Genomic DNA, 23,245 nt, shown 5'->3' with positions numbered 1-23,245 from the left:
TTTTGGCCATGTCACATGTATTGAGAGTGCATCACATGTGGGCACTAGGGAAGGATGTGTTTATTGCATTTCTGTGTTTTTTTTTTTGTTTTGTTTTCTTATCTTATTTTTAGGTGTTTTACTTTTAGATACCAAAATGCCTGAGAACACAGACATCACACTGGAAAGTAACGCCAATGAGAGCAGGAGACTAACGAAGACTCAAGTCTTGACAATGATTTCAGCCGCCTCTCTTAACTTCAGCTCAATGTTATGTTATTCCATTCTGGGACCCTTCTTTCCTCAGGAGGTATGATAGAAATGTTATCTATGTGCTTACCACCTACTGGAACCCAAGAAACTCTTGAAATTAGGGAAGAGAAAATTTATTTATTAAATTTTATGTAGATTGTGAGCCCCATATAGAGCTCACATTGTACATTTTTCTCTAGCAGTATGTCTTTGGAGTATGGGAGGAAATCCACACAAACACTGGGAGAACATTCAAACTCCTTGCAGATGTTATCCTTGGCAGGATTCAAACCCAGGACTCCAGCACTGCAAGGCTGCAGTGCTAACCACTGAGCCATTTTGTTGCCCCCAGAGAGAATTTATTGTAGTGAAAATTTGTTTTCAAGGCTCCACAGGATAGGTCATCAGTATGTGATTTATTAGGGGCCAGGACCCAGATTCAGCATCAATCAGCTGATCCAGCCGCCTCCTGGCACTAGAAACAGATTTGTTCCTATTCAAGTAATAAGCGCAGAATAGCAGCACCATTTACTGTATAGCAGTGGTACTAGATACTACAGCTTTGTACCTATTACTTGAATAGGAGCAGGACTGCTTTTGGTTTCTGGACCACTCAGGCAACCATTTCGGATGATCAGGTAGGGTACAGGTTTCAGATAGACCCCCACCAATCTGTCTCTGTGTGAAAAATGCTGGGGTGCTCAGAAAACTCCTAAAGTTATGCATTTCTTGTTCAAAGTAAAAAAAAATAAAAAATTGTATATTCTGAATGTACTACTGCTGGTAAATGTAGCAACGCAAAGAGTAGACTTTGAGATGAAACATACGTAGCAGGTGAACCAAGAAGGGAGCAAAAATGAATGTCACTCAATTCCTGGCACCCTAACACTGTTTTCACATTTAGGTTAGATTTTAATGTTTTGTGGGGGGTTTTGCAGTAAAATTGCAAATCCAAGATCACACCATGATAGAGACCTCTTCTCAGTATAGGTCATCAATAAGAAATCAATGGAGGTCAAGCACCCAGGACCCCTGCTGATCAGCTGTTTGAAGAGACTCAGACAAGAGCCACGATCCCTTCAATATTTACATTGCACATCATTTGATTTATAGTGACCATGCAATATAATTGCAGCCTATTCAACGCTATATTATGAGACTGTAAATACATAGCAGAGCTGCTATAATACATACTGTGTAAATAGTGATGGTGTCAAGGCACTCACACAAGCACCACGGTCTCTTTAAACAGATAATCAGCAGGAAACCTGGGTATTGGAGCAAATCTGATCTCTTATTGATGACCTATCCTGAGGATAGGTCACTAATAGCAGGTAAATGGAATAACCCTTTAAAAGGGTTATCAACTTAGTGGTCCCTACACTAGCCCATGACAGTGGTTATGGAAACCCTGATAACCTGTCCACTGTTTGCCTGTAAATACAATGTATTAATGGCAGCAGCAATCAGCTCTTATCTCTGTTGCCTGGAGCATGGAGAGCTGAGTGCTTTATTTATACCTCCATACCTGTAGGATCTTTAAGGAAGGGGAGGACAGCAGTTGGGAAATTGAGATTTCCCTTCACCCTGTCATAATACTGTGGGGCCCCAGCCTATCCCATCTGACTGTCGGCTTCTTAGGGAGCGTTCACACTACCGTCGGTGTCCGACATGCAGTGTCCGCTCCTAGTGTCCGCTCAAAATCTGTCACTGACACTAGGAGCGGACACTGGCTGTGTCTGTGACACCTGTCATTCACTTGAATGGGCATCGGGTGCGTTCTTTTGCATGCAGGGTTTTTCTGTCCGCTTGAGAAGTCGGACATCTTCACTTGCGGACAGGAAAGGACGGGCACGGAGTGCAAAAGAACGCACCCGATGCCCATTCAAGTGAATGACAGGTGTCACGGACACAGCCAGTGTCCGCTCCTAGTGTCCGTGACAGATTTTGAGCAGACACTAGGAGCGGACACTGCATGTTGGACACCGACGGTAGTGTGAACGCCCCCTTACTCTTCCAGGCCCGGGTGTGTTAAACCTAGTGTGTTGTGCTATATTTATTAGACATCCCTTCTTTATAACAACATGCGCATTCTAGTTACTATGTTATTTTTTCTTATTTTAAGAAAACTAGTGGCCTCCTCAGTAGGACAAATAAATATTATTATTATTTCTTCAAAATACATTTTTATTTATTATGTTTTGTTTTTTTTATAGGCTATGAAGAAAGGAGTTAGTGACACAGTTATTGGTATCATATTTGGATGCTTTGCTATGTGTAATTTTTTAAGCTCATTAATACTAGGAAAATATGTAAGTATATTTTTCCACTCCTTTAGCTAATGTAAATTAATTGTATATTAATTGTATTAACTAATGTATATTAATTGTCTGAGGAGGGATTAAAGGAGTTTAATTTGTTTAGTTTGGAGAATAGGAGTTTAAGACGAGATATGATAAACGTGTATAAATGTCCCATACAAAAAATATCGGGAAAAGATCTTCCATGTAAAATTCCCTTTAAAGACAACTGGGCATTTCCTCCATCTGGAGAATTAGTTTTAATCTTAAGAGCGGACAATGCTTCCTCACTGTAAGGACTGTGAATCTGTGGAATAGCCTACCCCAGAAGCTGGCCATGGCAGTCACAGCCGACCGCTTCAATAAAGGCTTAGATGCTGTTTTAGAGGAAAATATAGCATTGACGCTTATAGGAATGTATAGACTGTCATTTCCTTTCCCATTCCCTGATTCAACTTAAAGGGGCTCTATCAGCAAAATTATGTGCCAAAACATCTACATACCAGTATATATACTTTATATTGTGAATTCCGGGGTCCGTTAACATGTAGTTTGAACTTGATGTTCAGCATATGTGCAGCAAAAGCTTTCAGTACACATGCCAAATGTATGCCTACCATGTTATGACTCACACTATAGAATTGCGTTTGTTGGTTTAGGGCTCGTTCACATCTGCGCCCAGGTGTCCGTTCTGCAGGTTTCCATTTCCTGCATAAAACAGAGCTGTACTTTGTGTCCGGATTAAAAAATCCGGTTTTGCGGCAGAGAGCATAAAACTCTCACTGCCGCTCACGGCCGGACCCGGTCTGTGCTTTCCGTCTTCTGGCATGCAGAAGACGGAAAGCACAGAACGGAGACCAGAACGCAGGTGTGAACCTAGCGTTATTTGTGAGACTTCTGTTCTTTTTACAAGTTAATTTTAAATTCACATAGAAATTATTTTGTATTAGATAAATAAAAAAACAAAAAACTTGATAATCTTCAGTAGTTGATACCTTTTTAAAATCCAGTTACTGTATATGTAAAACTGTATATTATAAATAGTTACATCTGAACACATGGAAAGGAAAAAAGGGTGCTGTTATGCAAAAAAAGACAATTGATGTACAAATATACAATAATCTTTTTTTTCTCATATTACAGATTGTTCAGATTGGAGCAAAATTTATGTTTGTTGCTGGTTTAGCCTTTTCAGGAGTTGCCACCATTCTTTTTGGGTATGTTTTAACTAACTTAGGTTTTTTTTTATTTTTTATTTATTTATTTTTTAAATGTAGATTGTGAGCCCCACATAGAGCTCACAATGTACATTTTTCCCTATCAGTATGTCTTTGGAATATGGGATGGAAATCCATGCAAACATGGGGAGAACATACAAACTCCTTGCAGATGGTTTTATGCCCTTGGCGGGATTTGAACACCAGGACTCCAGCGCTGCAAGGCTGCAGTGCTAACCACTGAGCCACCGTGTGGCCCCTAACTAACTTAGTTTTTGTTACTGCAATATATGTCAACACCAGGGCCAGCTTTAAAAGGGTTGCTCCCATCTCTGCTAAAACTGGAATATCTGTCTACGCGGTTTCCATAAATCCCATTGAGGTAAGTGGAAGTAGAACAGATGGACTACAATTACAGAAACAGCATAGCAAAACGTGCTTTGCTGTTTCCATAGGCCCCATTCACTTTTGGTGGGGACACTTTTGTGGGAGACACTTTTTTGTAGGAGACATTGCTGCGCAGCACCACTTCCAATTATTCCCATCTCTGAAGCAATTTGCCAAGATTGGAATAAACCTTTAAAGGGGCTCTATCAGCAAAATCATGCTGATAGAGCCCCACATATCCATGAATAGCCTTTAAAAAGGCTATTCAGGCACCGTAAATGTTATATTAAACTACCCCCCCCCCCCCCCCGTTTTAAAATAAAACCCTAAAAAAGAATGTGATCTACTTACGCATCGTGCTCGCTGGGCGGGCATTCAGCGTGCGCCGTCTTCTTCATCCACGCCTCTTCTTCCTCCGATGTCTTCGGGTCCCGTCCTCCTCCGGCGCTCGCGAACTGACATGGATATAAAAAAAGCGACCTGGGTGCATGCGCCGTAGCCGTAGTAGAAGCCGCATGCTACTGCGCATGCGCCCAGGCCATTTTTTTTATATCCATGTCAGTTCGCAAGCGCCGGAGGAGGACGGGACCCGAAGACATCGGAGGAAGAAGAGACGAGGATGAAGAAGAAGATACACCCTGAATGCCCACCCAGCATGCACGATGCGTAAGTAGATCACATTCTTATTTAGGGTTTTATTTTAAAACGGGGGGGGGGGGGGGGGGTAGTTTAATATAACATTTACGGTGCCTGAATAGCACGCATATGTGGGGCTCTATCAGCATGATTTTGCTGATAGAGCCCCTTTAAAGGGATTATATCATTAGAATTCCCTTTTTAAACTAAATACACGTTGGAATAGCCTTAAGAAAGGTTACTCTTCTCTTACCTTTATTATTCTGATCCGTGCCACCGTTCCTTAGAAATATCTTCTTTCTTCCTTATGTAAATGAGTTTTCTTGCAGCACTTCGGACGTTTCTCAGCGCTCAAATAGCATCACCTGTGCTATCTGAAAACTCTCCAGCGATGGCCCCTATCTTCTTCTCCACCTCCCACCTCTTCTCTTGCGCTCCTCTTCTCTTCTTCAAAAGCACTGACTACACATATCCGTTGGCTTTTTCCTGTGGCCAAATGGGAGAGACCACAGGAAAATGGTCGATCGCCATGCACTTTCGCCGCTTTTTGAAGAAGAGAAGAGGAGCGCGAGAGAAGAGGTGGGAGGCGGAGAAGAAGACAGGGGCCGTTGCTGGAGAGTTTTCAGATAGGACAGGGGACACCCCCAGTACTGCGAAAACGCCTTTGCATAAGGAAGAAAGATATTTCTAAGGAATGGTGGCGTGAATCAGAATAATAAAGGTAAGAGAAGAATAGCCTTTCTCAAGGCTATTCCTACGTGTATTTAGTTTAAAAAGGGATTCTAGTGATATAATCCCTTTAAGTCTGTTCTCTATTAAGGTGGAGTCAGAGGTATGTTGTAATATGGAGAGAGCTTAAATAACTACAATAAGCGTTCAGAAGCTCATATTAAAGAGGACCTTTCATCAGATGGGGCACATGCGGTTTTATGTACTGCTAGAAAGCCAAGAGTGCGCTGAATTCAGCGCACTGTCGGCTTTCACAATCTGTGCCCCGGGTGAAGAGCTATCGGTGCTGGTACTGTAGCTCTTCACTGTCAGAAGGGTGTTCCTGACTCGTCTATGGAGGATTACTATCAGGAGGGGAGAGGGCATTCCTCCCCAGTCTCACAGTACAGCGCTACAGGCGCTGCTGTGAAGAAGGGCGTTCCTGACTAATAGTTAGGAACGCCCTTCTGACGATGAAGAGCTACGGCTCTTCACCTGGGTCACAGATCATGAAAGCAGACAGTGTGCTGAATTCAGCGCACTATTGGCTTTCTAGCGGTATATAAAACCACATGTGCCCCAACTGATGAAAGGTCCTCTTTAAGATAATAGAGCTATGGGCGGGTATGGGCCTGAATTGTCACACAGACTTTGGCATGTACTCTTTGCCTAAATCTTCCTCCAGTCTGTACCCCATGTATTTTCAATGGGATTCGGCACTACCATTCATACGGCATGGAAGTTTCCGCACAGATTTGACATCCATGTTGGTAAGTGACATGTTACTTTTTGAAGTAAATTCTAGGGAAGGTACCGCATGAAGATTGAGGCCTACTACTTAAGGGGTAATGTGCATGTGGATCTGCCCCATTAACCATGACATATCAAACTACTGCAGTATTTGTAGGGCACGTCATAAAATCCTATTGTATTATAAACTGATACAGCAGAAATCCAAAGATTAACCTCAGATCTCTGCTGTGGATTCAGTGTTGGATTTTTCTCTTGGAAAGATCATGTGTGCACATAGCCTTATTATACATATTACTAAAAATCACATAAATGCCTCTTCTGACACACACGTCAAAGCCTCTGAAAGCGACTGTAAAGAAGTGGAAGATGTAGACCCCTGGGCAATTGCTACTTTTCCCTCTGTATAGTCTGACCTTTGTTAACATTTGATTCTTGTGTATATTCTGTTACTGCGCATCATCGCGTGTTGCAAGGATAGCACAATGTAACTTTTGTATGGAACTAGGTTTACTATAATGCCCTTTTAATTCATCAGTCTCTGTTTTATGAATTATTAGATTAGAAATGTCATGTCCTCAAGGGCATACTTGAATTCTTCACATACCATTGGTTTTAATATTAGACTAATTTCTACATTTTATGATTTCAGATTGCTTGACAGAGCTCCTGACGGAACAATATTCATAGTTATGTGCATTTTGGTGAGATGTGTGGATGCTGTGGGCTTTGGTGCTTCAATAACAGCATCATTTTCTATATTGGCAAAGACATTTCCTAACAACATAGCCACTGCTATGGTAAGTTAGCTGTGTACTACCAATAAATGTAGATAGCCTGTTGTGTGTCATATGAGTAGTTGACAAAGATGGACAAGCAATGGGATTGTGGGTCATCGCTGTCATAGCCCATACTTGGGACATCCTCAGACGAGTGTATTGTGGTGGTGTGGCTTTTATATAGACAATAAAATGTGACTGAATTGTGACCATCTGAAATGGGCAAAGGCCATTGGCACCCTTTGCCTTCCTACCGGTACTTATTGTGGGGATGTTAGCTCGGTAGAAGCAGTGGTGCAGACCCAAACAGTCAAGACAGGGACACAAAATGTGCAACAAACTGGTTTATTTAAAAAAAAAAAACCCCAGGAAAATAAATAAACCTTGACTTCAGGCACAAAATAAAACAAAAAACAGTCTTAACTTCAGCAAAAATAAAATAAAAACCTGCTCGTCTGAGACACTAGCTAAAAAGAACGGATAACCTAACTATACGTGTGGCTTACTTCCTTCCATCCACACGAACAAAACAGGAGCAATATTCACTCAGGGCTCGTTCACATCTGCGCCCGGTTTCCGTCTTCTTGCATGCAGAAGACGGAAACCACAGAACGGAGTGCCGAACGCAGGTGTGAACCTAGCGTCACCAGACTCAGGATTACAGGACAGAACCATACACCTCCTTTCACTCCATGAAACTGAAGAGCAAGAGCCGCAGCCTTTTCTGGCCCAGTAATAAGCCCAGGATCTACACCTGAGCTGAGGCCTACTCAAGACTCGTACTGGACCACACCTATGTCAAAAACCTGGGGCTTAGATATCTGGATTCCAGCACTCTGCCTCGCACCTTCTCACAGTATATACACATTATTAATCTCATCTTTAATGCTTCAGACATTTCTAAGATGCTGTCACTGCTGAATTTTCCACACGATATTAAATGCTTTTCTTTTATTTAATATACAGGGTGGCCTTGAAATTTTCACTGGGCTGGGCCTAGTTTTAGGTCCTCCACTAGGAGGAATTCTGTATCAAACATTTGGATATGAAGTTCCATTTATTGCCATTGGCTGTCTTATCCTGTTAATGGTACCACTAAATATTTATGTCTTGCCACAATATGGTACGTACAGATGTTTTATTAAAATGAATTATTTGTTTAGCCTCTTAATTTATCTTTTTTTAAATACTTTAAATCGTCTCAAGAAGCCAAGGTAACATTATAGCTATGTTAGGAGGAACATAGTACAGATGTAGTAAGTTGTCACTGGAGTTAGCTAACAATAGGACCAGCATGCTGTAAGTGCATGCCAATATCATAGTAAACTATTAACTGCCCGACTGATAGCATGGGTTTTACAAATGTCTTTTATTACAATTAATAGCCTAGACTTCAACCTTTAGGCACATGTGATTGCTCGGTTAGCAGTATTTTTACTTAATACTAATGAACAGAGTTGTGTACTAAGTGTGAAAGCCATAATGGCAAGCAGATAACTATAGTATAATATTAAAGTGACTCAGCCATAAAGCATTGTAGGAGGTATTAGGCTGAGCTCCATCATATCATTATGTAGTATATTACATGCTCTATTTCCTTGATAAAGCTGCTTTTAGAAATATGCTAATGAGATTCCAGGGCAGCGGCTATATGAGAACCTCCTCGGGCTGTATATTGAATTTTTATATGAAATTAAATTATGCATCTATTAGACTATCTAAGAACACCATTGGTGCTCTGCGTACAATGCTTTGTGCCTGATGTGATATTGAGTTCACTTGTAACAGGGTTCCTTTATCTATGTTGAAACATTTACCAAATTCTTAACACTTTTTATGGTTTTAATGACCTTTATAATTTAAAAAGACAAGAAATGGATTCTATTCAGATAATTGTGATTGTGATACAAAATGGCTGTTAAAAACTGAAAATTTTCTGTGGGGCACCCATTTTCACAGATCCTTCATAGACTTATAGAGGACGTTTCATGTCCTCCAGCACCTTCAGTTTTATATACCACTAGAAAAATGTCCATAGACTTGTACTGTGGGGAGTGTCTCTTACAACTCAGCATCAACGATTGGCGGTAAGGAGTGCCCCTTCTGACATTACAAGGCTATGTTAGAGTACTGTCGGGGAAGGGGGGGAGGGGTTCCTCACAGCCCAGCTAGATTGTCAGGAATGCCCTTCTGACAGTGGACGAAACTAACGGCACAGATCTCTCCAGCCCGAGGACACATAATGGGAAAGCGGACAGTGCGCTGGATTCAGTGTACTGTAGGCTTTCTAGCAGTATACAGAACTGCATGTGTAGTAGGATAATATAAAGAATATTTTACTTTTATCCCTGGGATAGAGGGTAACCATCTAGTTGATAGGTGTCTGATCATTGAGATTCTCACTGATTATGAAATCTGAGTGCTGGAGATAGCCAAACTTCAACACTCTGCTGTCTTTGGCCCTCCAATTTGAGTGACACGTCTGTCCACTATGTGACACATCTACATTTAGTCTGCAGTCAATCTAGGGGTGAAAAACCTATGTACTTTGAATTAGTGGGGTCTCAGCAGTCAGACCCCCACAATCAGATGTTTATCCTCTGTCGAATTGATAAAGGATAAATATATTCTTTGTGGCATATCCCTTTTTGCCCCTTCTGCAGAAACCATTTTTCGATTTTCATTTTTCACTCCTGACTTTCCAATAACTGTTTATTTTTCTATGCACAGAACCATATGAGCGCATAATACTATATTACTTTGTAATGATACTATTTAATATTCCATATGATGTACTGGGATTTGGGATTTCAGTAATACCATAAACAAAAAATGTCTTAATGTTTTATTAGCCCTCTAGGGTACTTGATCCATAGACTGCAATACAACTGAAGTCTATGTGGAAATCGCTACATCTCTATTTAGGTCTGCCACAAGCAAGCCTTGATAGAGATATACTGCAGACAGATCTGGGAGCCTTCAAAAAGGCTCATCTGTCATGGAAACAGAATGGCTCCAACGATCTCACAGCACGGGAGCTGTCCTGTAACTGTAAAGTTACTGAGGCTGGTGGGGACTCATTTTGGGGGGGGCCATAAAATAGTTAAAATGGCAACAATCAGAGACAACCTTGATTGGTGCCAGATCTCAGCTGGGTAGAACAATGAAGACCCACCAGCTATGGCGGCTACTCTGCTTCAGAGCAGAAGCCATATTTACCAATATCTATTGTACTATTACAGTGAATGTAGGGAAGGGGCTTCTGATCTGTGAAAATTGGCAATAATAGAACTTAACCATTTTTTGATGGACCGTTTTACCAGGCCGTCAAAAAATAGGACATGTGAATAGCCCCATCATTTTATTTTGCTGCAACCAGGTGACCCTCACATAGCCATTTATCACATTTGTGTGAATAGAGCCATACTATTGATTTACAATGTTTCATATTTGTTGCAGATTCTTTGCCTGGAAAAGAGTCTTTTTGGGCTTTAATTAAGCTGCCGAAGATTTTGTTAATGGCATTTACTATATTTTCATTGAGTGCATGTTTAGGATTTTTGGACCCAACCATGTCACTTTTCGTTATAGATACAGTAAGTATTTTGTGCTTTTCTCCCCCCAGAAATTATGCAAAATAATAGGAGCTAATAGACGTTTCCTGTTTTTTCAGCAAATTGTATTTGAATGATAGTACTAACTAATACTATTACTCTTCTACTAGGCTACATTCACACAATGTTTTTTGGTTTCAATTAAACATCAGTTTTGACAAGGGGACAAGGAAATATAAAAAAGGACATTAATTTAATTGATACTGGGCTTCTTTTTTGTTTCTGTGATATATATATAAATATGCATTTTTTGTAGTTTGTTTTCATTTTTTTTTGGTTTTCAATAATGTATGTACGTCTGGGCTATTCCATCTAGCAAAATCCCACTTTTTTTGAGGGGAGGGGTGCATAAAAGCAGGCATTTGCATGCATGTTTAAGACCAATTTTTTTTACATTTTTCTTTTTATTTCTTTTCATGCTTTATGCAGTAGTACAAGAGAACACTCCATTGTACATGTTAGGTTACCAAGGTTTATTGAGTTATGGATGGCAATACAAAATTTCATCACAAAAGTTCAATGAAATACGCCGCCGCCGCAACAGACTCTTTAATGTTATAGAAATGCAAAAGTAACAAAGTGTCCTGCCTCAGAATATAAGGACTCGTTCACACGGTGCAAGAGGGGGCGGATTTTGACGCCGAATCCACCTCAGAATCCGCTTCCTCATGATAGAGGTCTATATAGACCGCTAGCTTCCTTTTTTCCGTGAGCGCTATGTTCCCACTCACGGAAAAAAGAAGTGAGCTGCCCTTTCTTCAGGCGGATTCCGTGGCTGATTCAGCCCTGGCGTTCACCTCGTGACAGCACCCTCCAGACTAGGCCCATTCATTTGAGCCTACTCCAGAGCAGGAAGTCACGGCAGGTGCATTTTGGTCCTATTCTGACGCGGCTTTCCTCATCAAAATCAGGGCCAAAATACACGGTCCCATGTCCCATGTGAACTACCCCTAAGGTAGTAATGGTCGGGGGTTTATACAGGCGCACTAAACAGGTAGATTCAGATTGCATTAGTAATGGTGTTTACTCAACTCAGTTCCTACCTTATCTACATAAACATATGGCTTCATATCACTTATAATCTCAGTCATTATGGGATGTGTAATCTACAGTGTTAGTAACCATCTCTGTGAGTTCTTGCTATTAGCAGGGTGATGTGGACATCCAGTTTTTATTAAACAACCGTTCTCTCCCTGCTTTATAAAAGTTGGGCACAGCAGTATTCGGAACACGTTAAATATACATTTTCAGAAAACCTCAAATTGATACAACATGGGATGCCGTATCCTGTGTCTTATGGAATAGCCTGAAATTACCAGAATATCTTGAATTTCCCAGAATACACATGTTAAAGTTTGAGGCATCTGTATATATGAAGTGTTAACAGTCAAATTAAAATGTAATGTCCCATCCTTCCTTTTTCCTTAAAGGGGCTCTATCAGCAAAATTATGCTAATATAGCCCCACATATGCGTGAATAGCCTTTAAAAAGGCTATTCAGGCACCGTAAATGTTATATTAAACCCTGGTCCTGTTTTTAAATAAAAGCATTAAAACATATATGCTATTGGTACCTGAACGTGCACCATGGGCGGGGATGCACGTTGCGACGTCAGCTTTGGGCACGCCTACCTCTTCTGTCTTCTTGTAGTGACGCCCTCTGGTTCCGTGTCTTCTTCCGTCTTCAAATCCCGTGCCTGCGTAGTAGCGCTTCCCTCCGGAGCGCTACTGCGCAGTACACTCGCGAACTGCCATTAAGTAACATGGTGAGTGGGTCTGCGCAGTAGCGCTCCGGAGGGAAGCGCTACTCCGCAGGCGCGGGATTTGAAGACGTCGCATCGTGCATCCCCGCCCATGGTGCACGTTCAGGTACGATTAGCATATATGTTTTAATGCTTTTATTTAAAAACGGGACTGGGGTTTAATACAACATTTACGGTGTATTCACGCATGTGTGGGGCTCTATTAGCATAATTTTGCTGATAGAGCCCCTTTAATTTGCCAGACAGTGAAGATCATTATTGTCTCCTGACAGTCACCATTCAAGACCATCCTAGGATCCATTGTCTTTTACTACACCCCAGTTTCTGGTAAATCTGTTTTCTTTAGTTAAGGCCACATGGGAGGGTGTAGTGCTCTTGTTTGGAGATTTTAACCATGTCCTAAATCCAAACCTATACAGACAATTCTCCCTCCCTGCGACACCTCTCTCAATCCCAATCCTCCATCTTTCTATCTTCAGGAACCCTTTACAGCATATTGTGGATTTCTGGTGTAAGGATAAAGGGGCTCATAAAGCAAAATTTTGCTGTGTGAGCCCCACATATGCGTGAATAGCCTTTAAAAAGGCTATTCAGGCACCGCTAATCTTATTTTAAAGCCCCGTCCCGTTTTAAAATAAAGCTATAAAAACATAACTATAAAATCAAACAAACTATAAAATCATACTTGAACGTGCACCCCGGGCGGTGATGCACAAGCCAACGTCATCTTCTGGCACGCCTACCTCTTCTTTCTTCTTCTTTCGGTGATGCCCACCGGTCCTGGCTCTTCCCCGGCTTCAACTTCATCAACTTCATGAAAAACGGCGTGTGCGCAGTAGCACTCCCTCCGGAGCTACTGCGCACACTCCGCTGCCATTTTTGCGCATGTGCCGGATTTGAACCGCCGGAAGCAGGTGAAGTTGAAGCCAGGGAAGAGCCAGGACCGGTGGGCATCGCCGAAAGAAGAGGTAGGCGGTATGATTTTTCTATATGTTTTTATAGTTTTATTTTAAAATGGGACGGGGCGGGGGTTTAAAATAAGATTAGCGGTGCCTGAATAGCCTTTTTAAAGGCTATTCATGCATATGTGAGGCTCATACAGCAAAATTTTGCTGATAGAGCCCCTTTAACCCCACACCAAGGACTATACACATTTTTTCAATCCCTCACATTCTGTACACTAGAATCAACCTTTTTTTTTTTTCTTTTTTTTTCTGGTGCTTTGCTTGCTCATGTTACAGTCTTTAGAATCTTGTCCATCCTGTTGTGTGATTTTAGCTCAGTGTGGATTCTCACTTTTCTTCTTTATCTTCAGCCTCCTCAGAGAGCACAGGGTTTGTATACTTTCACCAGAAAGCACAGCTGAGTCATACTTACTGGCCATTTCGGATCCCGGATGTATGTACTGCACATGCTCATATACCTTCTTTTATTTTCTGAATGAAGGAACATAATGCGCATTCCAAGTATGTTCTTGTAGTTCTATGAAATACTTAGCATGAAGAGGACGGCGCATTATGTTAATTAGGCGAGATCGGAAGGATGACGCCCCCTGTGCTCTCTGAGGAGGCTGAAGATAAAGAAGAAAAGTGAATTTATTCAAAATCTACAGGATGCATCTGAAAAATAAAGGTCTTCTGGAAAAGGCTTTACAAAGGCTACGTGGTGCTTACTTAAAACACTTTTTTGGCAATCATAGAATCCCTTTAATAGCACAATAGCTCATCTACTTTTTCCTAAATTTCCCTGTCATCCAGACAGCTGCTTGCTACAAATGCATGCAACTTTCCAAATAACTTCAGTTGGAGTGTTAGGTATCTCAAATGGAGGCAGTCGCTAATAAGAATTACAAGGCTCTCTTCCTGGGCAGAGTAGAGCTTGAGCTTTGCCTAACCAATGTGTTTGAGCAAAAGTAATGCATTAGATAATCACACCTCAACCCTTCTTGCCCAAATATATATCCTCCTTCCCATTCTCTTTCTCTGTTCCTGAGCTACAAACTAACCAGGGTACTATCTCTGTCAACTCAGTAAATATAGTCACCAAGTTGAAAAATTTTCTCATGTGCCTATACCAAAGATGGGTAACCTTCAGCACTCCAGCTGTCATAAAACTACAACTCCTAGCATGCATACCGTATTTCCCGGACTATAAGGCGCACATAAAATCCTACGATTTCCTCAGAAATCGTAAGTGTGCCTTATAGTCTGGTGCGCCTTATATATGGAAGCGGCGGCACACAAGGAGTTAAGCGGTGGCCGCCGGCAAAGTCTGCGTGCCGCTTCCATACATTGCAATGGGAGCGCGCTATTCAAATAGTATTCGTTCATCTCTAACTTCAATTGTAACTTCTTACAATTGAAGTTAGAGATGCGCGAATACTATTTGAATAGTGCGCTCCCATTGCAATGTATGGAAGCGACAGCCGCCGGCAAAGTCTGCCTGCCGCTTCAAACGATTCTACCATTAAAATAAGTTCTTTCCTCAGACCACGTCGGAATAGCCTTAAAGGCTATTCGTCTCCTACCTGATACCATAGCCAGCCGCCGCCTTCTTCCCGAGCTGCGTCCTCCCCTTCTGTGTTGTCTTCTATGGGCCTCATGGATGACGCATGTGCAGTCGGCTCTGGCTGCGAGAGCCAGTTAGAGCCGACTGCGCATGTGTCATCCATGAGGTCCAAAGAAGACAACACAGAAGGGGCGGACGCAGCTCGGGAAGAAGGCAGCGGCTGGCTATGGTAACAGTTAGGAGACGAATAGCCTTTAAGGCTATTCCGACGTGGTCAAGAGGACAGAACTTTTTAATGGTAGAATCCCTTTAATTCCTCGCGTGCCGAGCACTTCCATTCTTTTCAATGGAAGCGTGCCATTGAAATAAATAGAAGCGGCTGGCACGCGGGGGGGTTAAGCGGCCGCCGGCAAAATCGGCGTGCCGCCGCTTTCCATCACATATAAGGCGCACCTTATAGTCCGGTGCGCCTTATATATGGACCTAGGCAGGACTATAAGGCGCTCATGGGCAATGCGCCTTATAGTCCGGTGCGCCTTTTAGTCCGCAAAATACGGTACTCGCTCTGATGTTCTTGGAACTTCCATGGAAGTGAATAGAGCATGATGGGAGATGTAGTTGCACAGCAGCTGGAGAGCCAAAGGTTGCTGACCCCTGGTCTATACTCTCAACCTCAGAGACCAGATTTCATGCATTTTAGGCTAAAGCTAAACACCACGTTGTGGAAACGCAGCTTTTTTTGTTGCAGATTTTGTTGTGGTTGATTGAGCAAAAGGGAGATGTTTAAGAACTTCCTATATCTTTTCTCTTCCTTTTGTTGCCATTCTTGGCTTTGGCTCAAAAAAACGCAACATAATCTTCAACAAAAAAAAAAAGCTGTGTTTCCACAACGTGGGGCCTCAGCCTTACAAGGACTCTTTCCTCCTTCTCTTACTGAAACTTTGGTTAACCCTCTTAGGTTCTGAATGTTTACTAGAAGATATAGCCACTACCATAAAAAAAAAACAAAATGCCCAGGCCCAGATGGTTTAACTGCTCTTTATTATAAAAAGAATAAAAATAAACTTCTCTATCCTTTGTTCTTACATAGATACACATTATATTGCCATACGCAAGGATATTCCATGGACCAACACTGCTTATTCAGCTATATTAATGATCCCTAAACCTAAGTAGAACCTTTTAACAAGATGAACTACCACCAAATCTCACTTATTAACATTGCTCAATAAAATCCTAGCACTCCATCTTTATACTGCATTATTCTTCCTAATCGGCAATGATCAATTAGGTTTTGCCCCAGGCAACAGACCCCTAACAACATACACTGGATAACTCACCTTCTCTATTCTTGCCAGTCCCTGTCATATTGCCCTCCATACATTTTCATTTGGCCTTGAGTTCTCTAGCTTGGCACTACATATTTTTGGTTCTTCATCTACGGTGATTCCCTTTCCAGTTTGTCCCCTGGCTGCGAGTACTGTATACTGATGCACAAACTTTTATTTGCTATATGATATTCTGTTCTGACTTATTCCCGATTGAGCTAGGTACATAGCAGGAATGCCCCCTACCCAAATACTTAGTAGGTCAAAAGCCCTCAATTCCATAATCTTGCCAGAATTCAGCAGTCATCGGGACATCTTGACTTGTGCTGGGCAGTTCATGGATTGTTAGTTCAAATTGAATTCATTTTCATGGTTAACTAACTTATTTAACTCAGATTCCTGGCATCATGAACGAAAGCAAGTAGGATGAATAGAGAGAGGTAGTGATACAGCACAGCAGCGCCTCCTGCGCTCACACACTGGCACAGTACTACCTATCAGAAAAACTGATATGAGTGAAAGAGAGTCTGTGTATAACCTCAAACAACTCCCCTGTATTTGTGATAAAATCACCGTCTTATTAGTCCAAAGGTCCAGTCTACTGCAGGTGCTGTTGCGCTGTCTTTTAACTCTATCATACACACTCCCCATACGTTAGTACCATTAAACTACCATAGGGGTCACTGTTGTATTCAGCCATATGTATCGGATTGAACTATACTGTAATGGTTTGTTTCTAGTTCAGTAGAACCTCATATGTTCACAGAGCTAAGTGCTGCCTGGCATGCTACAGCCCATATTGTAGATCTGTTTACTCCACCAGGTATCTAATTGTTCTTATTAAAATGTCATGGTTTACTCTATTATGTCACCAAACTGCTAGACCATAATTCCAGGCTTTAAGGAAGACTGTGTTGAAAATGTTAATAACTTTGAAGAGTTTACCATGTCACTGCTAATTTGCGGCTTAAGATAACTATATCTATGGAGATAGTACTGTCATGTAACATGCCAGATTTATGATCTCAGCAGTATTTTACATCCAGAGGAATAATGAATGGTTACCTTTTCTTTTGAATGAACTAGATCCTAAGGAACTAATCTCCAAAATGAACTATATTTTCCATCACTAATCTTGACTATCTGAATTTCCACATAACAACTCCTAAACAACTTGATGTTCCCAAAGCTACAGTACCTGCCTCTCTTATGCAATTTGAGATTAGTATTAGAGAGTTGGAGCCACTTCCATATTTTTTTTTAATGTCCTTCTTGTTGAAGATTTTATATCATATTAGAGCTCTCCCTTGCCCAATTCCAGGATGTATCCTGCAGGTAAAATAGACATTGGGGCACATTCGTAGTTTTAGACACCTTTCTTAATCTGTTATAAAGACCTTCATAAACATGGAGGGCTTCTGGGGCCACACAGTGGCTCAGTGGTTAGCATTGCAGCCTTGCAGCACTGGAGTCCTGGTGTTCAAATCTCACCAAGGGCAAAAATCCATCTGCAAGGAGTTTGTATGTTCTCCCTGTGTTTGCATGGATTTCCATCCCATATTTCAAAGACATACTAATAGGGGAAAAAAAGGACATTGTGAGCTCTATGTGGGGCTCACAATCTACATTTAAAAATAAATAAATAAATAAATAAATAAATATGGAGGGCTTCTAGAAGTTCCAAAATTCTGTCTCACTAAAACAAATATTTGGTACTAGACATAATGGCATAACATAAGCAAACAAAAATCATCTCTCACTTATTGAGACAAATATGTGGTGCACAACAGAAATTTTCAGTGCACGAAGTAAATGGTCATAAATTATTTACTCTCAGACGAAAAATGTGAACTTTTATTCTTGATCCATAAAAATAATTGTCACATCCATAGGGAATTGAAGCAGATACAGAGTATAGCGAGGCTACGCGTTTCGGAACATAATCAGTTCCTTCATCATGGCAACTTATTTACACCATTTCAAGCTTGGTCTACTTTGCACAGGAAATCTGTGCCATATTCATTCTTCTCTGTTTCATAAATGTGCCAGAAAGTGAGACCCTTCTAAACCTTGCCCCTGCTGGTGTATAATTTTCAAAAGTGTCTAGCCTGTCGTATTTTTTTCTTTCTGGTACACACTGTTCAGAAATATGTTGTAAATGCTGTGTTCTATTAATTTTTCACAAATGTAGACAGAAAAGTGTTGGACTTGGATTGATAAATGTGCCCCAATGTCCCTCTGATTTCTTTAGAAGGACTCTAGTAGTGTTCTCCATCAAATACATTGCAAAGTATTACTAGGCAGCCCAGAGTCTAGATCTGTTGGCTCTCTTACATTCCACAGCGGCTACCCCCATAGCTTGTCCCTTGAAGGCCTTGACCTGGTCCAACCCATCATCAACTTGATCCTGTAAAGCCCCAACATTCCTCCCATTCATTTCAAATCCCATTACAAAACACCTATTAAAATGTAGGACACTGAAATACTCAGCAAACTTATTTTTGTCTCACCTATTCTTAACTTCCCTCCTCAGGAACCCCTTTATTTTCCCTGGGGGAGATGCCAAACAGGCCATTGGTAATTGGGCTAGTAAATGCTTGACTTAAATTAACCACCTTCTCTCGCTATGGGGTGTCGCCTCTGTTGCCTCCCTCTGACAATTTTATTTACCTCCTTGATTCTTGAATTAGCTTGAGAAACTTTTTCATTTTTCTCAAAAATACCTCCTCTCTTTAACGCTCACCATGTTTGGAGCATATTGCCTTAGATATCCCCATTCCTTGGGTCTGGTTACACAATTATATATATATTTTTTTCACACTTCTTTTTTTTTTTTTTCAAAAAAGCAAATAGAGAAGTACAAAAAATGTTTTTCTGACAATCAGGGAACTGAGAGCTACACAGAGCTTGTACATAAGAGTATGTCAGATTGGGAAAGATGGGGCAAAGGTGGCAGGGAAAGTGAAGAGAGAAGGCGTTGGAGAGCTTTATATTTAAACGTTTGTCTTAAGTAATACTTAGTATCCTTTTGAATTGTTAAAGTGAGTTAGAGCACTATGTTAACACAATCATTGCAAAAATATGCCCTGGTGTGTAATTTTCACTTCTTTACTTGCCACTAAACAGCTCTTGTTTCCTTTTCTGTGGTCACATGTTCTGTCGTGACCTCCATAGACCTGTAGATTTTATTACTAAGCCTGGGTTGCAAAATGGACAGGAGTAGGACCTGTCCTGAGTTTTACTCCTGGGCTCATGGTCCAAATAGTGTGCTAGCTTTTAAAGTGGCTCTATCATTGGGAAAAGTCATTTTTAAATAAGCACATACTTGCATACTTGCTTTTAGAAAGGCTATTCAACACCTACCTTTTGTATGTTAATCCAATCAGTAGTTTTTGAACGAGCCCGTTTTTATTCATACGCTAATTAGCCTCCAGCATGCACCCCGAAAGTCTCAGCGAGTACACTGCTGATGACTCATTTCCCTGCTGTCACAATGCACAGAGAGGAGTGCTTGCTGAGACTTCCGGTGCTCGCTGGAGGCTAATTAGCATCTGAATATAAACGGGCTCATTCAAAAACTACTGAGGGGATTAACATACAAAAGGTATGTGTGGAATAGCCTTTCTAAAGGCTATGCAAGTATGTGCTTAGTTAAAAATGACTTTTCCAAATGATCGAGCCCCTTAAAGACATGACGAGCACACTCGCCTAACCTCACGGGCGTATACTTGGAGCCTAATGTTGCTATGACATGCAAATATGTCTTATTTTCTATTGAAGGGGCTGTTAGTAGCATAGTGAATATATCTTTCTTTGTCAAAGAACAATCTTGTTGCTGAGAACATCAACTTTTAAGTGATATGTATTTGAGCTGTTTGGTGCATGCAGCACATGGCTGTAAATGCCAGAGCACCCAGTTTTACCAGTGATGGCTGCATATCAGGAACTGTAGATCTTTATTTCTTCTTGTGGCAGCATGTAATAGAACTCTTATGATGTCCTGAATGTCGTAGCAGTGGTCAATTTTTACAGATTCCCTTTCCCCTCTGCAGGGGTTTGAATAGGTCCAAAAAAAGCGGCCCCTAGACAGTCAAACCTCTTTGATGTCAGGACACCAATTAATCCACGTAATCAAATTCCTTAATCAACTGCAATCCATGACTTCACCTTTAGTGACCGTAAGTCGGGTGTCTGCCCTATAACATAGATGACACCTGCCGAATAGGGAGTAGGATCATTTCCTGAGCCATGTATAGTAATAGATTTTGAAGCTAAAACCACTAGTGAATTAAAACAAGTAGAAGAGAACCATCTGTCTTTTATACCTTCTCTCCCTTTATAATCCACACCTGATTTTGGCTTCAAAAACAAAATAAAAAAACCTGAATATGTGTCTAATAATGTATATTTTGAAGTTTATGAACTCTAATCTTAATGTTTCAATTGAGATTGTGTTTCTCTGTTTTTCTGCTTCCAGTTTCATTTGAAAGTTGGTTATGTTGGATTGGTTTTTCTTGGCCTCGCTTTATCATATTCTATAAGTTCACCACTTCTTGGGTTGATAAGTGACAAGTTACCTGTAAGTAATATTTCTATTGACATTGCTCATTTGATTTTCAGTATTATTACATTATTATTATCATTTGCCTTTTTTTTCCTTTTGTTTTGAACACAGGCATTAAGGAAGTGGCTTGTTATTGTTGGCAGCCTTGGTACTGCAGTCTGTTTTTTTATGTTAGGACCTGCACCTGTATTCCACATTGAAAGGTACGTTACAATGCTAAAAAAGATATATAGAATGCTAAAAATATACTTAAAGTTAACTCGAAAGTTAAAGATTCTCCAATTATTTATTTATTTATTTATTTATTTATTGTGATTTATCACAGAGAAATATCAGCGTATGTAAATATGTTCAGAAAGTGCAGCTCCTTCCTCCAATTCATGTCAAAGATACCTGTGACAGAATAATGTCCCACAGTGGCCCCTTCACACAGTATAATGTCCCATAGTGGCTTTCTGTGCAGTATTCTATTCCTCAGTAGCACCTTCACATAGTATAATGTCCCATAGATGCCCCTCCACAACGTACAAAATTTCTGAAATGTTTGGGGATTGCCACCCATGACCTACTTGGTCACTTGAAACAGTCTTGCATCTATATGTGTGGGAACTTATTAACGGAGATCTCGCTCCATATCATGCATAACTTATTGGTGGTATGGACAGCTACCTTAATAAAATTATGGGTAGGGGTGTATATGAGATGTATCCGTGAGGTTCCTGCAACAGGTACTCTCTTCTAGTAGACGCCTGTGCCCCACCATGGTGATCAACTACATAAAAGTTGCTGATACAGTTAATTATAAGGTTTGATTATAATGAGGTAAAAGTGCAGTTACTTTCTGCTGGGCTCTCTTGCAGCCTTGGGCCCAAGGCAACCGCACAGTGTATGGTCCATTTACAAGTACCACAAACAAATCTAGACACCACTGCCACAAAAAGAATGTAGTCCTCCTTCACTATTGAATTTGGCTATGTGCACTGAAGAATCATCATAATAGGCACATTTATTAAGCTTTTGGTGTAAATTGCACCTTTTTGAGGTCTTTTTTGCCCTAAGCTTCATTTATGAAGTATTTGCACCTTTTTTTTTTCATGCTGCTAAGCTGCTTTCACCACTTTTGCTTTTTTGGTGAGAAAAGGGTACCTGCAGTCCATGGGCAGCATAAAAGCCATTCAGGTTAGATAACATTAAAAAGGGAGAATTGCATCTTTTTGTGTCTTTTTTGAACAAAAAAAGGGACAAAGTGCACATGGCCATTAGGGGCCCAGCTACAGCCGCTGCGTTTTTTTTTTTTTTTTTTTTCTTTTCTTAGTAGGCCATTACCGGCTGGAGTTACTCCAGCCGGTAATGGGCACTATTTACTTACCGATCCTTGCAGGGGCCGGGAGCGGTAAGTGACGCCACAGGCGCCACACACACTATTATTATATTCGGGAGTCTTTTCAGACCCCCGAGTATAATAATCAGAGGTCCAGGGGAGGTAAGGGACATAAAAAAACATGTTACTTACCTTTCCAAGCTCCGGGCAGGTTCGGGCCTACTTCTAGACGTTCCCTGACATCATATGGCCAGGACACGGGACGCAGGTCCCAGTCATGTGATTTCTCCGACATCATTGAAAAGGCTGACACCACCGAGGAGTGCAGCGGAGCCGGAGATGGGTAAGTAACACAGTGTTTTCTATGTTTGTATCCCTTCTCGTTCTCCAATTATTATACTCTGGGGCCTGAAAAGACCCCAGAGTATAATAATTGTTCATGGGTGAACACAGTAGGGTATAATACTGTGTGCAGGAGCCACTAGGGATAAATACTGTGTGCAGGGGCCACTATGGGGCATAATACTGTGTGCAGGGGCCACTATGGGGAATAATACTGTGTGCAGGGGCCACTATGGGGCATAATACTGTGTGCAGGGGCCACTATGGGGCATAATACTGTGTGCAGGGGCCACTATGGGGCATAATACTGTGTGCAGGGGCCACTATGGGGCATAATACTTTGTGCAGGGGCCACTAAGGGGAATAATAGAGAGCACAAGAATGTGTGTTTGGGGGGGGGGGGAGTCGGTCGGGGTCTTCGGCGGGCATCGGTCGGGGGCCCCCACCGTTCCTAGTTATGCCACTGTGCACAACATTTAACAAAGAGGTGTGCCTGCATCATAAATAAGCACCACAGTAAAACTAGTCTAAAAAAAAGGTGCCCCTGCAAAAAGTATGGCCAAAAAAAAGGGGCAGATGATAAATAACCTCCATTGATTTGCAGTCCATAATACAGCGGAAAGTAAGGCTCAGTTCAGATGGAGTATTTTGGTCAGGATTTTAAAGTGATCCCCCTCAAAATCCTGACCAAAAGCAAACAGCTCCCATTGAAACCAATGGGAGCCGGTTAGTTCTTTTTTCCAGGAGCGGTTTTTTCCAGCTCCTGGGAAAAAAAAAGCGACATGCTCATTTTTCAG

General features: G+C 41.3%; 1 protein-coding gene across 2 annotated transcripts in view; it reads left to right on the top strand.

Annotated features, from left to right (window-relative positions):
- Nucleotides 1-23,245, top strand: part of SLC18B1 (solute carrier family 18 member B1) — a 32,144-nt gene that overhangs the window by 1,656 nt on the left and 7,243 nt on the right. For both annotated transcript variants that reach the window (XM_075266631.1, XM_075266630.1), the window contains exons 2-9: nt 129-289; nt 2,448-2,543; nt 3,675-3,748; nt 6,882-7,029; nt 7,975-8,131; nt 10,468-10,604; nt 20,699-20,800; nt 20,897-20,988. In XM_075266631.1, coding sequence (XP_075122732.1) covers nt 137-289; nt 2,448-2,543; nt 3,675-3,748; nt 6,882-7,029; nt 7,975-8,131; nt 10,468-10,604; nt 20,699-20,800; nt 20,897-20,988 — 959 coding nt within the window. In that variant the 5' untranslated portion in view covers nt 129-136. The remainder of the gene's footprint in view (nt 1-128; nt 290-2,447; nt 2,544-3,674; nt 3,749-6,881; nt 7,030-7,974; nt 8,132-10,467; nt 10,605-20,698; nt 20,801-20,896; nt 20,989-23,245) is intronic.

This window comes from Leptodactylus fuscus, chromosome 3 (assembly GCF_031893055.1).
Source record: "Leptodactylus fuscus isolate aLepFus1 chromosome 3, aLepFus1.hap2, whole genome shotgun sequence".
Classification (NCBI taxonomy): Eukaryota; Metazoa; Chordata; class Amphibia; order Anura; family Leptodactylidae; genus Leptodactylus; species Leptodactylus fuscus.
The sequence above is the reverse complement of the archived record's forward strand: the minus strand, read 5'-3'. Positions and strand labels throughout refer to the sequence as shown.